At 45.1% G+C, this 18153-nt stretch overlaps 1 protein-coding gene across 1 annotated transcript in view; it reads left to right on the top strand.

Annotated features, from left to right (window-relative positions):
• The window catches only part of LOC111062464 (tektin-1), a 37635-nt gene that overhangs the window by 16862 nt on the left and 2620 nt on the right, over positions 1-18153 (top strand). Inside the window, exon 6 of the mRNA XM_022350158.2 lies at positions 958-1039. Within this exon, the coding sequence (XP_022205850.2) occupies positions 958-1039 (82 nt within the window). The remainder of the gene's footprint in view (positions 1-957; positions 1040-18153) is intronic.

Here is an 18153-nt window from a genome sequence, read left to right as displayed (position 1 = left end):
ACATACCTGTCAAATTTCATGAAAATCTATTATCGCGTTTCGCCGTAAATGCGCAACATATAAACATTCAAACATTTGAACATTTAAACATTAAGAGAAATGCCAAACCGTTGACTTGAATCTTAGACCTCACTTCGCTCGGTCAATTAAAAATACATATTATCTTTGTAAAGTTTACTCTGTATCAGTGTATTTTATAGCTGAATAAAAATAGTATTACTTGAGAATTTTTGGATTGAAAGAAATCCTTGGATAGATTATTAAAATTTCCATTCGAAAATCCGCGGTGTCTCAAGTGAAACAACAGCCAGACACCACAATCTGGTGTCTCGGCTGGTGTCCAAGCCCCAAGAGAACTAGCGCTCCGGACACTATTAAGAGTAAGAGAGAGATGCAGCGTTATATGCTCATTCCTGGTGTCCCAGCCTGCTGGTGTCCTGATGTAATAGGAGCCTAAGGAATGAGCCAAGAAAAACTAAATTAAAATTGTCTAAAAATGTATGTATTCAGGGCTACTTTCTTGTATTTATAAAATAGAATTATAGTACCCTAATGAGTAGGCTGCCCATTCCATTACTCCATTAACAGAATGCTGTTTAACGCAGTCGCTAAAAACTAAAATACCGTTATAATTAAATTATTGGAGTGAGAAAAATTCAATCTCTATTAAATTCGATAATTTCAACCATATAGCCTATACAATTGAATCATTTTTAGAAGACTATTTCATCTTATCAAGGTCAATCTATTTATAGGTAAGCAGCAGTTATATTTTAATAGCTTTTTGAAAGTTTCGGACATTTCTCATCCTATGGTCCGGTTGCACAACAGCCGGTTAAATTTTAACCGTGATTAATTTCACGAGAACCAATCAGAGAAGGCGTTTTTGAAAAAACGGCTTCTCTAAAACCGGCTTTTGTGCAACCAGCACTATATATAATCTTAACTATTTTTCAGTGATGATGTTGAGAGCAAACTGATGGAGGAGGTTTCTGACATCACCAAACTTTTGAAAAACCTTCAACAGATGCTGGCTGAGGTAAATTTCGTTACCGATAATCATTAATGATTTAAGGCCAGATTTTATTTATTTTGCACTTATTACATCTTTATTGAATTTCAATAGAATAGTACATTATATTCAATAAGTGTCCTAGAGACCAGATCAAGACCTGAATGTCTAAAATAAAACGTATATGTCACAAAAAGTATTCAATGCCACAGTAGTGTTTATTAGGGTAATGATAGTTATTTGTATATCTAGAGTGAAAAGTGCTGTTTTTTCTCCCTGAGGGAAAAGTTTGAAGCCCGAGGCTGAAGCCGAGGGCAACAATTTTCCTGAGGGAGAAAAAACATTTTTCACTCGTGATATACACAACATTTTTCCTCCACCTACATTTTTATAAAAACTGCAAATAAAATAATTTTTAAAAACGTATGTGACCAAACAATGTGTTACAACATAATCTAAAAAGTAAACAGAAACAGCTGGCTATTGTAATCACAGTTCTCCTCCGACAGCACTATCTGTCGGCTAAAGTTGTAACAACAATGACAGCCACAACTACAGCTATGATGAAGTTCCCGTTTCAAATTTGATTAGTTAATAAGTAATATTCGTTGGCTGGTATTTTGAATAACATGGATTGAAAGAAAAAATATATAAATTTGTTCTAGTATAGTGATATGAAGTTTGTAATAATTTCAGCATACAAACATAAATTTTATATATCGATCAAATGTCTGGTTGAGGTATTGAATTTAGTTGGTTTAATGACTACTCTATATGCTTCCACACCTTCCCAGATGTCCTTTCTCGATCCCGCACTGGATTAGTGCGCTGCGGCGGCCAGCACTCTGGACTTTCCTAAGTCCCACTTGCCGGGCACCAGCTGTCCTCCTGGGGTCCGGATCGGCGCGGAGTTGCGGGAAAGGTTTTTCCACACTTCCCAGATGTCCTTTCTCGATCCCGCACTGGATAGTGCGCTGCGGCGGCCAGCACTCTGGACTTTCCTAAGTCCCACTTGCCGGGCACCAGCTGTCTCCTGGGGTCCGGATCGGCGCGGAGTTGCGGGAAAGGTTTTCCTGGCCTTCCCAGACGTCCTCTTGCGATCCCGCACTGGACTAGTGCGCTGCGGCGGCCAGCACTCTGGACTTTTCTAAGTCCTACTGGCCGGGCACAGCTGTCCTCCTGGGGTCCGGATCGGCCGCGGAGTTGCGGGAAAGCTTTTCCTAGCCTTCCCAGACGTCCTCTTGCGATCCCGCACTGGACTAGTGCGCTGCGGCGGCCAGCACTCTGGACTTCCTAAGTCCTACTGGCCGGGCACCAGTTGTCTCGGGGGTCCGGATCGGCGCGGAGTTGCGGGAAAGGCTTTTCCTGCCTTCCAGACGTACTTGCGATCCCGCACTGGACTAGTGCGCTGCGGCGGCCAGCACTCTGGACTTTTCTAAGTCCTACTGGCCGGGCACCAGCTGTCCTCCTGGGGTCCGGACGGGCCGCGGAGTTGCGGGAAAGGCTTTTCCTGGCCTTCCCAGACGTCCTCTTGCGATCCCGCACTGGACTAGTGCGCTGCGGCGGCCAGCACTCTGGACTTTCCTAAGTCCTACTGGCCGGGCACCAGCTGTCCTCCTGGGGTCCGGATCGGCCGCGGAGTTGCGGGAAAGGCTTTTCCTGGCCTTCCCAGACGTCCTCTTGCGATCCCGCACTGGACTAGTGCGCTGCGGCGGCCAGCACTCTGGACTTTCCTAAGTCCTACTTGCCGGGCACCAGCTGTCCTCCTGGGGTCCGGATCGGCCGCGGAGTTGCGGGAAAGGCTTTTCCTCATCTTCCCGGATGTCCTTTCTCGCCTCGATGTCCCACTGGTGGCCTACCAATGGGGAGTCAGGTTTCGACCAAACCTGACGTGTTGTCGTTGGTCGAAACTGGCAACCCGTCGTCTAAACAGGTTAAATGTCGTTCAACACTCGCCCAAACGAGTGTAGAGCAGTGGAGTTCACCGTGTTGGAGGCTAATCGACTTTAGCCTCAACACAACTCCCGGTCGCTGAAGAAATCGGAGTTCACTTAGTACAAGACGTACTGTGACGTTGCTAGATGCTCGCTGCTTCCTTCTCACCTCTCTCGACCGCTCGACTTGGCTCTCCGAACTCGACTGCCTCCTGCTGGCCTTTCTCGAGCCTCCCTCAGTGACGAGAGGGAGGGGAGAGAGGATGCGCAGCATCGCTGAGCGGTAGGCCAGTGGCTGGCTTGAACGTTGACCCTCAGATTCTATGAAGATAGCGAGCGTCGAATAAATGAGCCCTAAATTCAATTCCTTTCTCTAGTTACGATATACATCGTGACACACTGTTCTACTAGGGAAGGGGGGGAAAAGAGAGGGGGAGGAGAGGGGGGGGTGAGGATGGAAGGGGTAAACGGCAGACAGAATGTCCCAAATGCCTGAGTACATTCTGCCGCTCTCCGCCGGTCAACATAGACCGAACATAAACTGGGCGCCAGGTTGGTTCCTCGCCAACCGGTGGTGATGCGTCGGCACCATCCGAAGAAATGAGCAAGCTACCCGGCCAGACTAGGCTAGCTCAGAAAAGATCTTGAAGATCTGCGCCGTGCTTTCGCACTGCGTTGAGACGCCGTGTTCGCACACTGCAAGAGACCGCCGTGCTTCCGCACTGCGATGGGGGACGCCGTGCTTTCGCACTGCAAGAAGCGCCGTGCTTTCGCACTGCAAAGGACCGCCGTGCTTCCGCACTGCAATGGGGGACGCCGTGTTTGCACACTGCAAGAGGTCGCCGTGCTTCCGCACTACGATGGGGGACGCCGTGCTTTCGCACTGCAAGAAGCGCCGTGCTTTCGCACTGCAAAGGACCGCCGTGCTTCTGCACTGCAATGGGGGACGCCGTGTTTGCACACTGCAAGAGGCCGCCGTGCTTCCGCACTGCGATGGGGACACCGTGCTTTCGCACTGCAAGAAGCGCCTGCTTTCGCACTGCAAAATAAGGACGCGGTGCTTTCGCACTGCAAAAGGAATGCCATGCTTCCGCACTGCCAGGAACGCATGCTTTGCATCGCGAAAAGACGCCGTGCTCCCGCACTGCAGAGTTGCCGTGTTTCCACACTGCCGAGGACGCGTGCTTCCGCACTGCAGATGAGGGCGCCGTGCTCTCGCACTGCCAGGAGGGGGGGTAACACAAAAAACGAGGTGAACAACACCTCAGACAGGTTCTGAGAACCTAAGTAGCATTACAAGGGAAACGCCGTGCTTCCGCACTGCAAAGAGTTGCCGTGCTCTCGCACTGCAAAATAAGGACGCGGTGCTTTCGCACTGCCGAGTCGCCGTGCTTCCGCACTGCCCAGGACGCCGTGCTCCGCACTGCAGGTGAGACCGCCGTGCTTTCGCACTGCCGGGGAGCGCCGTGTCACAATTGCAGGGACACTGCCGGGAAGTGTCGTGCTTCGCACTGTACATAAATGGACGCCGTGCTTCCGCACTGCCGAGTCGCCGTGTTTTCACACTGCAAAAGGACGCCGTGCTTTCGCACTGCAGGTGAGAGTCGCGGTGCTCTCGCACTGCCAGGAGGGAAAACACAGGGCACACAAAACACAAAAAAAAAACACAAAACACAAAAAACAGAGAAACCAAAAACACAGAAACACACAACACAGAAACAATCGCCGGGCTTTCGCCCTGCAGCCGTGCTTGCGCACTGCGTGCTGTGTTTTCACACTGCCGCGGTGTTCCCACACCGCGAAGGTGTGCGTCCACGTAATGACAATCCAGACACTCACTGACCGATGTGTATGCTTGCGCACAACGTTCGGACGAGCTCGCAATCTGGCTGCAGTGTTCCCACACTGCCTTGGTCAAGCTCGCGCACTACCTTTGCCGGGCTTTCGCCCTGCGGGCCGGGCTTTCGCCCTGCATGCCGTGCTTGCGCACTGCGATGGGGGATGCCGTGCTTTCGCACTGCAAGAAGCGCCGTGCTTTCGCACTGCAAAAATAAGGACGCGGTGCTTTCGCACTGCCAAAGGAATGCCGTGCTTTCGCACTGCTCGGAGCGCCGTGCTTCCGCACTGCCAGGAACGCTATGCTTTCGCATCGCGAAAAGGACGCCGTGCCTCGCACTGCAGAGTTGCCGTGTTTCCACACTGCCGAGGACGCCGTGCTTCCGCACTGCAGATGAGAGTTGTGGTGGTGCTCTCGCACTGCAGGAGGGGCGGGTAACACAAAAAACGAGGTGAACAATACCTCAGACAGCTTCTGAGAACCTAAATAACATTGCAAGGGAAACGCCGTGCTTCCGCACTGCAATGAGTTGCCATGCTCTCGCACTGCAAAAATAAGGACGCAGTGCTTGCGCAAAAGGAACGCCGTGCTTTCACACTGACCGGGGCGCCGTGCTCCGCACTGCCAGGAACGCTATGCTTTCGCATCGCGAAAAGGACGCCGTGCTCCCGCACTGCAGAATTGCCGTGTTTCCACACTGCCGGGGACGCCGTGCTTCCGCACTGCAGATGAGAGTCGCGGTGCTCTCGCACTGCCAGGAGGGGTGGGTAACACAAAAAACGAGGTGAACAATACCTCAGACAGGTTCTGAGAACCTAATAACATTGCAAGGGAACGCCGTGCTTCCGCACTGCAATGAGTCGCCGGCTCTCGCACTGCAAAAAAAAGGACGCGGTGCTTGCCACTGCAAAAGGAACGCCGTGCTTTCGCACTGCCCGGGGCGCCGTGCTTCCGCACTGCCAGGAACGCTATGCTTTCGCATCGCGAAAAGGACGCCGTGCTCCCGCACTGCAGAATTGCCATGTTTCCACACTGCCGGGGACGCCGTGCTTCCGCACTGCAGATGAGAGTCGCGGTGCTCTCGCACTGCCAGGAGGGGTGGGTAACACAAAAAACGAGGTGAACAATACCTCAGACAGGTTCTGAGAACCTAAATAACATTGCAAGGGAAACGCCGTGCTTCCGCACTGCAATGAGTCGCCATGCTCTCGCACTGCAAAAATAAGGACGCGGTGCTTACGCACTGCAAAAGGAACGCCGTGCTTTCGCACTGCCCGGGGCGCTGCTTCCGCACTGCCAGGAACGCTATGCTTTTGCATCGCGAAAAAGGACGCCGTGCTCCCGCACTGCAGAGTTGCCGTGTTTCCACACTGCCGGGGACGCCGTGCTTCCGCACTGCAGATGAGAGTCGCGGTGCTCTCGCACTGCCAGGAGGGGCGGGTAACACAAAAAACTAGGTGAACAACACCTCAGACAGGTTCTGAGAACCTAAATAACATTGCAAGGGAAACGCCGTGCTTCCGCACTGCAATGAGTCGCCGTGCTCTCGCACTGCAAAATATAGGACGCGGTGCTTGCGCACTGCAAAAGGAACGCCGTGCTTTCGCACTGCCCGGGGCGCCGTGCTCCGCACTGCCAGGAACGCTATGCTTTCGCATCGCGAAAAGGACGCCGTGCTCCCGCACTGCAGAGTTGCCGTGTTTCCACACAGCCGAGGACGCCGTGCTTCCGCACTGCAGATGAGAGTCGCGGTGCTCTCGCACTGCCAGGTGGGGCGGGTAACACAAAAAACGAGGTGAACAACACCTCAGACAGGTTCTGAGAACCGTGCTTCCGCACTGCATGTGCCGGGCTTTCGCCCTGCATGGCCGTGTTTTCACACTGCCTTGCTTCGCCGTGCTTGCGCACTGCATGTGCCGGGCTTTCGCCCTGCATGGCCGTGTTTTCACACTGCCTTGCTTCGCCGTGCTTGCGCACTGCATGTGCCGGGCTTTCGCCCTGCATGGCCGTGTTTTCACACTGCCTTGCTTCGCCGTGCTTGCGCACTGCATGTGCCGGGCTTTCGCCCTGCATGGCCGTGTTTTCACACTGCCTTGCTTCGCCGTGCTTGCGCACTGCATGTGCCGGGCTTTCGCCCTGCATGGCCGTGTTTTCACACTGCCTTGCTTCGCCGTGCTTGCGCACTGCATGTGCCGGGCTTTCGCCCTGCATGGCCGTGCTATCGCACTGCCTAACTTCCAGCATCAGACAGCTGGGATGAATCCCCAACACGACCAGGAACTTGTCGTGGTCTCAGCAATAATCAGCTGAGATACAGCTCCAATAATCCCAGGAGCTCACGAGGAAGTAGACTCAAGTTGCAGTCCCCATCCTCAAGAAGAAACGTGATACATAACAATGTAACACTTCACAGGAGGCAGAAGTTGATAGAGGTGAATTGGAGTCCAGGAAAATCACCAAGTGTCAGAGTGATGGATACTCTCAGTTAGTTCAGTGTATCAGCAACTTATTGTTCACAATAAAATATGAGAGATGATAATATGATGAGGAATACTGAATTATATGGTTGACATGAAGCCACTAGTTGTGATGTTACACCACATATTTCGATTTTATATCAAAATTAAATGTGGTCGAAATAATAATTCATTTTCGATCTGTTATGAGGATCTCAGCCTTCTCACTATATCACAATAATAAAATCAGAACTATAAATTTCAACTCAATATTCCACTTCTCACTGTTCATTTCAATAATGAAGTCAATCACATGATTTACTTATGCAAAGTAACCTTCCATTGGATATAAATGACAGTGTGTTTATTATAACAGACAAAATCTGCTAATCAATTCACAATCAGTGAACATTTATTCTCAATCTCTCTTTCTCACTTCAAGATTTATTTACCCCAAAATAAATCTTGATTTACTTTTTCAAAGTAATTGTTCACACAAGGCGTGTATAATGACACAACAGCTGTTAATTAATTCATACTCTGGAAGTATTGATTTTCCGAAAAATAATCACAACAATCAGCACAAATAGTAATAATTGAATGCTTTAATGCACCGTCAATAATAACTCATGATGGTAGGCTGAGTAAAAATTAGATTCACTCTCGAGACGTGATCTAATTCCAAACTAACAATAGCACGATCTAACACAGACTGACTCAATAACAGTAGAATATCTGGAAAAACTAGAATTCACATGAATTCTATTTTATAAATTGTTATTGAAAAGGAGAAGTAATTCTCTTCTACAGACTAGAAGCTTGGCGATAGCAGTTAGCCAGTTGAGATAATGTTTATCTTATCTGTACAGCACAGCACAAATAACTTTTCGATCCAATATAGAATTAATTCCAATTGAAATAATAATTATTTTATTCCAATTTATAGTAAGTCCTCCGACTTTATTTTCAAGTGAAATATTAGAAAATGTTAATCATAATCTGAAGCTAAAAAAAACCCCGATTGTAGTACATCTCGACTCACAATCAAACGCAATTTATTCATTCCACATGAATAATTAATTGCAACGTAATTCACTTTTATCCCACAGTATAATAACGTCTGTTAATTAACTGCACCGTAACACTTTACACGGATTAAAGCAATTACCACCAGCTTCATTAAATGATTTCAATTATTATAACCATTACCTCATGGTTAAAATATTATTCGGATCACACCGATCTATAATATTTTCTAATATTCTCTATCCACTCATTTCGCCATCAACTATTTATGGCAAATAGAAAACATGCTACTGCAAATTTTGTTTGTTAACCAGTACCTGGTTACAACAATATCGGTAATATACCGATCAAGAAAATTTATTCTAGTTGGAATCGACTTTGGCTGTTATTAACTAGTCATAGACTGTAGAAAATTTCCTTGATTACCCTTGCTTGGTCACATCATAATATTGTAAATAAATTTCAAACTGAAATTATTGGGATTGCCTTCAGATCAAAAGAAACGTATTGATTTGTCAATAATAATTTTTTTCCATTTAATCCAGCCAGTGCTTTATGACTGATTATATTAATTAAACTGTAATGGTTGAGTTGCCATTTAGTTTAAGTAGAACTCTATTTTATGAGAAAAATTAAACGGAATATGCTGTTTCCTTTTAATAAACTATTGACCAATTTCTTTCAATAACAATAATATTGTCAGTCTTTTAATATTTTCATCATTTTCGGAATCGTGCTAATGCTATTAATTTTCAAAATTCGGCTAATAAATCCGTGCTAATAATTCTGAATTATTTTTCTTCAATATCTATGCAATTTTGTCTTGGACAACAAAATTTAATTTCCTCATTTTAAATGGGATAATTTATGAATCAAAAATAGCTCTAAAGCTGTGATATGATTGAACTCTATGATATTCACCCCTTCTCGCCTCTTACCTCCTTATTGGCGGCGCGTGACACCTCTCTGGTATCCCATCCTCCGGATAGGCAGCGACCCTCTATAGACTCGCTTGGCCTCCTGCTGTCCATCCGCTCGAATTCCGTCCACCTTTTCCGCAACTGCTCCATCACCATCCTCTTCCTCATCTTCGGGCAGGTGTGGCTGGAGCTTGGTGCCCTTCTCGTGCACAGTAAACCTCTTACCGGCACTCAACATTTCCTCGACCTCATATGGGCCAGAAAATTCCGGCGCTAACTTCGCGGCAAGCTGATTAGCACCCGAGGACAGGTGACACTCCTTCCTGTAGACTAGCTGTCCAGAATTCACCTTCCTTGTCCTCCTTTTCCAATTATAATACCGGTTGGCATTATAATTCTTGTCTCCAATATCAGAAACTACTTCCTGTGTAGTTTCCAGCACCGGCAGTCTTCCAGACTGCACTGCTTGACGATTATCTCCAGCTCCTTGCTGAAAATTATCCTCCCTTCTTCCGCCTCCGGTACCGCTTTTCCGGACAGTTGAACCTCCAGTGCCCAGCTCGTTTACAGTGCCAGCAAATGAACTTTCCACGGGCTGGAGAAATTTTCTGAGAAAGAAATTCCTCTTTTCTAGTCTTCCACACGGCTCCTACATGTTTCTGGACTTGAGGAAATTTCTTCTTCTCCTGCTTCTTCACAGGAATAATCCCAGGTGGCTTCCTTGACCTCCCTATGTCAGGCTGGGTTTTAACAGTAGCCAGCCTCAAGTTGACAGCTCCTTTTCCCACTTTTGGAGTGGAAATATCGTCTCCAATGTGCTCTTTGACGAGATGAGGATCCCATTCCACTGACCCGGAATTGGGGTCTATTTTCACCCGGTGCTCACGGAGAAACTCCATACCAAGCAGAATATCTGGACAAAGCCCATCCATTATTGTGAGTTTTGTTGATAGGGATATTCTGCCAATTTTCAGGTTGGTTGTAACACCACCTCGCAGTCGTGCAGCCGCCCCGTTAGCCATAACAGCGCCGCGCTGCACAGGCTCTCGTTCCACTGCTTCCAAACTATTAAAAGCTTTAGAGCTAATATAGTTGGACTCTGCTCCTGTGTCGAGAAGAGCACTATACTGTCTGCTTCCTATTTCACTGTAGTGAAAAGACGGTTGTCATCCGGAGCTCTGGCTCTAGCTGGATTTGAAGCCTTGTTTTAACCCAGCTGTTTTATCAGAAGTCTTCTTCTGCTCTCTCTCACAGGAACAATTTGGTCGTGGCTTCCCGCACTTTGAGCAGAGTGAAACCTCCGGACACTCTGATCTCCAGTGTCCCACCTTCTTGCACTGCCAACACACGGGGCCTTCTGGAGGTTGTTCACTCCGACGCTGTGTAGTAGTAGTCTCCTGTCGAGGCTTGGTCTGCTTCCTCACCTCCTCCTGCTTCACAGCTCGTTGTCTCTGTTGAGCACTCTTCTCCTCGAATTTAATTCGTTCATATTGCCTCGCTAAGTGTAGCAAGTCGTCGGTGGTGTACACTTCAGCCTCCCTGATGTAGAGCTTGTAGCGTGGTAAAAGATTTTTGTACAATCTCTGTACCTGGCTACTCTCTGAAAAACCACCTCTTCTCCTCATCAGCGTTAGCAGCTCCTCAACATAGTCGTCTATGAGCTCGCCTTCTTTCTGCCGCCTGTCGAGAATTTCATTCTCAAGATCCTCCACATAAGTAGGTGGATAGTAACGAGACCGAAAGTCTCTCAGGAAATCGTCCCAGTGTCTCCACTGTTCTCTCCTATTCCTCATCCATAAGGAACATTTCCCCGCTAACATTTCAGGTAGCGCTGGAAATAACTGTCTGCCAGACAAGCCATATGCTTGTTGCAGCTCCTCGAGCCGCTCCATAAAACTTGGAGCATCTCCACTCCCATCATATGAGAGCCGCCACCCTCGAACCTTGTCACACACGGCACCCGGGTCCATACAGGATGTAGCAGGCACCGCTGACCTGGTAGGTGACCTCAACACATGCCTAGGCATGTTATTATGCCTCTCCGGCATCTCCGGCCTCACTAGCGCAGGCTCTGTCTCCTCGCTAACTGGTGCTGGCCTTCGCGCTCTTCGACGAAGCGCCTCCTCCCCATTATCCAGAACGGGGAGCATCGCAACAATCCGCTGTCGTTGCTCCAGTAGAGCCCTCCTCAGGCTCGTACTTGTGCTATCTGTCAGCACTGAGTCGAGTAGTAGATCAATCAAGCCCTGATCGTGCACTCTGTACACCCAGGAGTTGCTGGAGTCGCCATCAAACTCTGGAGACGTCTCCTTGGGTATCTCTTCCGGTCTGGAACATGCAGTGGCCTCCGCGACTGGTGGCCGCAAAGCTGCAGCTCCTTCCTCTTCCTGACCTGTGCCAGCTCCGCCACCGATCCTGTTTAGACCGGCAGCCTCCACCACTGTCCTCCGGTGGTTTTCGACAAGAGCTCTCCTGAGCTCTGCCATGGTACCTGTTGTAGGTAGCCCTGCTGATGCTGCTAGATCCACTGCTTCATTCCGGTGGAGTTTATAAATCCAGGACACTCCTGGATCGCTGCTATCCTCTCGCGCCTCCTGGTCTTCTCCGGCGCGATTACATTTCTCCTCTGCACTCATTGCTGCTTACTCCTCCTGCCTTGGGCCCCACGTTCGTGTGCCAATCTTCTGAGTAGATTTTTGCCCACACCTGTCTCTATCAGAGTTCCCAGTGTCGCTCTGGGCCGGCCTAAACTCAGTCGGCGACTGGGGGGGCAGCGGCAGGGGACGGGAGTCTTGGTGGGGCGTCCGTCAACCACCTCGTTCGAGTGGGGGTTGAAACAGGGTCTTGAGTGTTTTGGAGAATGTTTCCCTCTTTTAGGAAAGAGGGGCCGTGCTTTCGCACTGCCAAACAGGGTTGGTCGCGGAATGAAAGGAATAGGAACTTTGCTTGTCAGTCGAGAGAAAAAGGGCTTCGTGTCGGGACTAAGTCTTAGTCCCTGGGCACCGGGTGTCTTCCGGGGTCCGGGTTGGTCGCGGAGCTCTGGTAAAGGCCTTCCCGGCCTCCCAGAGGTCCTCTTTCGGTTCCGCACTGGATCAGTGCACTGCGGCGGCTCGCGCTCCGGACTTTCCTAAGTCCCACTTGCCGAGCACCAGCTGTCCTCCTGGGGTCCGGATCGGCCGCGGAGTTGCGGGAAAGGTTTTTCCACACCTTCCCAGATGTCCTTTCTCGATCCCGCACTGGATTAGTGCGCTGCGGCGGCCAGCACTCTGGACTTTTCTAAGTCCCACTTGCCGGGCACCAGCTGTCCTCCTGGGGTCCGGATCGGCCGCGGAGTTGCGGGAAAGGTTTTTCCACACCTTCCCAGATGTCCTTTCTCGATCCCGCACTGGATTAGTGCGCTGCGGCGGCCAGCACTCTGGACTTTCCTAAGTCCCACTTGCCGGGCACCAGCTGTCTCCTGGGGTCCGGATCGGCCGCGGAGTTGCGGGAAAGGTTTTTCCACACCTTCCCAGATGTCCTTTCTCGATCCCGCACTGGATTAGTGCGCTGCGGCGGCCAGCACTCTGGACTTTCCTAAGTCCCACTTGCCGGGCACAGCTGTCCTCCTGGGGTCCGGATCGGCCGCGGAGTTGCGGGAAAGGTTTTTCCACACCTTCCCAGATTATTAACTTCAATTTCTCAGCATAAAGTTTTCCTACGCGAGCAAAATGTTGATTTAGTGTATCAGCTTCTATTTTGGGAATTTTTTAGTATGTCTTCTACCTAACAATTCATTTAAAGTTTCCCAGATTTTCTTAGAGTTGTTTATATTCTGATTAATTTTATTCTTATAATACTCACATTTATTCTGTTTTATTAATTTATTAAGAAGATTTCTGTAATTTTTATACTCATTTCTTAAACGGTCATTGAAAGGCTGCTTTGAAAGTGTTTTAAACAATTTGTCCCGTTTTTTAATGGAATGTACAAGACCACGCGTAATCCAAGGTTTAAGGGGTTGTAATTTATGCGGAATCTTTACTGTAACTGTTGCAAGTTTAATGTGATTTGATATTTTGTCAGTTAAAATATGCATTGCTTCATTCACATGTAAATTGTCATCTAATAAGTTATCCCAGTTTTCAGTTTCAATGGATAATATTAATTTATTGAAATCTATTTTATTGAAAGAATTATTTTTACTTACAATTTTGTCAGTTGAAAGATCAATGTGGATGCTGACACAAAAGTGATCAGTGATGCTTGTTTTATTACTGAACTTAATACATTGTCAGGATTGAAAGTGGAATTCTTTAAAAATATGTGATCGATAATCGATTCAGTGCCGTTTTGAACTCTAGTAGGCTTGTTTATGTATGATTTAAAACCATTCAAAGATAAATTCCGAAATATTCATTAGTCGCAAGCGTAGACTTATTCAGATGTATATTCAAGTCACCGGCAAAAATTATATTGGGCTTATTTTTGATAAAATACAAACAATCATTCAAACAATTGAGAAAATTATCTACATTGGTTGAAGGAGACCTATAAACAGCGATAAGTGTTATCTTATCCTTCGCACCTGGCACTTGTACATCCAAAAGAATTGAGTTAGATTCTTTTATTTCGTAATCCAACTCATCTACTATAAAATTACATTTGAAAAAGACACAAATTCCATCACATTTATTTGTTTTACATGGCTTGTTAACCACTGAATAACCATTCAAATTAAAATTAAAATCATCCTCTTCAACTATCCAAGTCTCACTGAGGATAATAATATGAAACTCCAATGAACAATTACTGATAATGTATGACAGCTCATCAAAATTCTTTCGCAAACTTCTTATGTTTACGTGGATAATGTTCAGGTAAGATTGATTATCACTACTACCAAACAACTCAATCTGAGATTGAAAAATATCCTCTATTATAATAGTATTGTGAGTCTCAAGAGAAATATGCTCTTCAGGGTCATTTATAAGAACCATACAATAAAAGGAAAAATTAATAGGAAAACGAAAAATAAGCTATTTAAAATCTTGTAATAAAGGAGAAATTTAAAAAGGAATTAAGAAGGAATTGCATTTATTCATTCTAGAGCTTATTACCCAACTATTATTGAAGAGCTTATTATAAAGATTCCTAAAAACGAAAACAAGATGTGTAATCCACTGTGAAGGTAATAATATTATTAAATAACCCATTACACAGTATATTTTTTTAGTTCCGGCCAGGTAGGTCAAGACGACTGAAGCGTTGCACAATTTCAAGTCTGCTAGAGCGCTACCTGATTGTGGGTTCGAATCCCGCCGGTAGACATGGACGTTATCAATCACTCGTGCACTCATGCACTTCCCATCACCCACGCACAAGCTAAACAGTTTATGTGCAATGAAATTAAAAACCTCTAAAACTGTTCAATCAAAGCCTGTGAGATTTAAATTTGTGAGTTAAAATGAACTAATGAATATCATGATTTTAGACGGTCCGTCAAGCGCATGCCATGATGGGAAATATCACTCAGCTTGAAAAAGCAATAGCTGACAAGGAAGGCTTCATGGCGCTTGCACACACACGACTGGGAAATCGTTGTCAAAGACCAGGCATAGAATTGTGCAGGTAGAACGTTTTTCTCAATATACTAGTAGTTCTGTGAACAGTAGACCTCACGCAGTATTCTCATCCACAAGTACCTGATTGAAAATATAGACCTTATGGAAATACAGCAATAGACTGGCTTCTCCACACATCTGTGTAATCACTTGTCAGCTGATTTATGATGAATAATTCTATAGTCTGATTTTTACTCTAATATTGGCGTACTAGCCGTCAGGCTCGCTTCGCTCGCCATATCCGTCCAGCAAGGGGGCTTCGCCCCCTGGACCCCCGATTGGATCGTCCAAGAATGAGATCATCCTCGCTTCGCTCGCCTGCATTTTTCATTTGGGGATTTTCATCATAAGTTAGGACGATCCAGTCGGGGGTCCAGACTGAACGTCTGGCTAAACGGATATGGCGAGTGAAGCGAGCCTGACGGCTAGTAATATAATATTCCCAGGAATAGCTCTGATCGAAGAAGCTGCGCCCAATCAATTTTTCTGCGATAAATGCATTTCAATCTTCAACTTGGTGCCAACCTAACAAAGTCAACTCAACTTAATGCCAACCTGACAAAATTATTAATTTAGTTACTAGTTAACAACTGTTTCGAAGAGGTACTCTCTCTAGATCATAGTTCTATATTAACATATGGTGTGGACATTTTTCAATTATAATTAAGAGAATAAGAATAATATACATGCTAAAAGACGAACTTTAAACCCTTAAAAACCACCCTTAGAGTTAAAATATTGCCAAAAGATTCTTAGTGCGCCTCTAAAGGGCCAACTGGATATACCTACCAAATTTGAACGTTTCTGGTCCGGTAGATTTTTAGTTCTGCGAGTGAGTGAGTGAGTGAGTGAGTCAGTCAGTCAGTCAGTCAGTCAGTGAGTGAGTGCCATTTCGCTTTTATATATATAGATGAAGAAGGCTCCTTTTCCTTTTATTTTATCCTTGAAATGCGAAATTTCCAAAAACCTTGTACATACGTCGACGCGCAATTAAAAAAGGAACATACCTGTCAAATTTCATGAAAATCTATTATCGCGTTTCGCCGTAAATGCGCAACATATAAACATTCAAACATTTGAACATTTAAACATTAAGAGAAATGCCAAACCGTCGACTTGAATCTTAGACCTCACTTCGCTCGGTCAATTAAAAATACATATTATCTTTGTAAAGTTTACTCTGTATCAGTATTTTATAGTTGAATAAAAATAGTATTACTTGAGAATTTTTGGATTGAAAGAAATCCTTGGATAGATTATTAAAATTTCCATTCGAAAATCCGCGGTGTCTCAAGTGAAACAACAGCCAGACACCACAATCTGGTGTCTCGGCTGGTGTCCAAGCCCCAAGAGAACTAGCGCTCCGGACACTATTAAGAGTAAGAGAGAGATGCAGCGTTATATGCTCATTCCTGGTGTCCCAGCCTGCTGGTGTCCTGATGTAATAGGAGCCTAAGGAATGAGCCAAGAAAAACTAAATTAAAATTGTCTAAAAATGTATGTATTCAGGGCTACTTTCTTGTATTTATAAAATAGAATTATAGTACCCTAATGAGTAGGCTGCCCATTCCATTACTCCATTAACAGAATGCTGTTTAACGCAGTCGCTAAAAACTAAAATACCGTTATAATTAAATTATTGGAGTGAGAAAAATTCAATCTCTATTAAACTCGATAATTTCAACCATATAGCCTATACAATTGAATCATTTTTAGGAGACTATTTCATCTTATCAAGGTCAATCTATTTATAGGTAAGCAGCAGTTATATTTTAATAGCTTTTTGAAAGTTTCGGACATTTCTCATCCTATATGGTCCGGTTGCACAACAGCCGGTTAAATTTTAACCGTGATTAATTTCACGAGAACCAATCAGAGAAGGCGTTTTTGAAAAAAACGGCTTCTCTAAAACCGGCTGTTGTGCAACCAGCACTATAATCTTAACTATTTTTCAGTGATGATGTTGAGAGCAAACTGATGGAGGAGGTTTCTGACATCACCAAAGTTTTGAAAAACCTTCAACAGATGCTGGCTGAGGTAAATTTCGTTACCGATAATCATTAATGATTTAAGGCCAGATTTTATTTCTTTTGCACTTATTACATCTTTATTGAATTTATTAAATTTCAATAGAATAGTACATTATATTCAATAAGTGTCCTAGAAACCAGATCAAGACCTGAATGTCTAGAATAAAACGTATATGGCACAAAAAGTATTCAATGCCACAATAGTGTTTATTAGGGTAATGATAGTTATTTGTATATCTAGAGTGAAAAGTGCTGTTTTTTCTCCCTGAGGGAAAAGTTTGAAGCCCCAGGCGAAGCCGAGGGCAACAATTTTCCTGAGGGAGAAAAAAATTTTTCACTCGTGATGTACACAACATTTTTCCTCCACCTACATTTTTATAAAAACTGCAAATAAAATAATTTTTAAAAACGTATGTGACCAAACAATGTGTTACAACATTATCTAAAAAGTAAACAGAAACAGCTGGCTTGTAATCACAGTTCTCCTCCGACAGCACTATCTGTCGGCTAAAGTTGTAACAACAATGACAGCCACAACTACAGCTATGATGAAGTTCCCGTTTCAAATTTGATTTTATTTATTAATTTATTAATTCATTCATTTATTAAAAACACACATAACAAGACAAAACAAAATTACAAAGAATTTGAAACAAATAAAACACAATAAAATGTTACAAATATAAAAAACCATGGGCTTTGTGGTTGGGTGTGTTGGAGAAGAGAAAAAAAAGAGAGGAAGATACCTAGCCAACTATGGTTTCCCATGTAATAGGCAGGCAAAGAAGAGAAGAGAAGTAATGAGGGAAAAAGGTAAGGGAGAAATGGGGGGAAGGAAGAAAACAGAGGAATAGGTACTCAAAATAAAGGTAAGCGAGTCCACTGAAAAAAGAAAAAACAATGCTGGAGCAGAAATCTCGAGTCATATATCTAAATGGAAGAAGAAATTACTGTATGTCCAGTTTTTTATATCCTGTTTAATTTTTCCGCTGATCTTACTGTCCATGAGAAAGTGATTTGGAATGAGGTTTATTATTTTAGTACCTATGTAAATTAACTGCCTCCTTATACATTCAATATTAGTGTTATAGGTTACATATTTGTTAGCAGTGGCCCTTAGATTATAATAATTGAGTGTAGAGTTTATTGTGAGAGGAAAATCGGATCTATATTTTATTAAGTACTCAATTACGGTTTTTATGTATAATTGACGTATAGTCATGACCTCAAAATCACTAAAAACCATATCCGTTGGATAGAGCCTGGGTTTGCTTAATATAGTTTTAATTATCAGTTTTTGTGCTACAAATAATTCAGCAATATGACAGTTGAAACAGC

This window comes from Nilaparvata lugens, chromosome 10 (genome assembly GCF_014356525.2).
Source record: "Nilaparvata lugens isolate BPH chromosome 10, ASM1435652v1, whole genome shotgun sequence".
In the NCBI taxonomy this organism is placed as follows: Eukaryota; Metazoa; Arthropoda; class Insecta; order Hemiptera; family Delphacidae; genus Nilaparvata; species Nilaparvata lugens.
The sequence above is the reverse complement of the archived record's forward strand: the minus strand, read 5'-3'. Positions and strand labels throughout refer to the sequence as shown.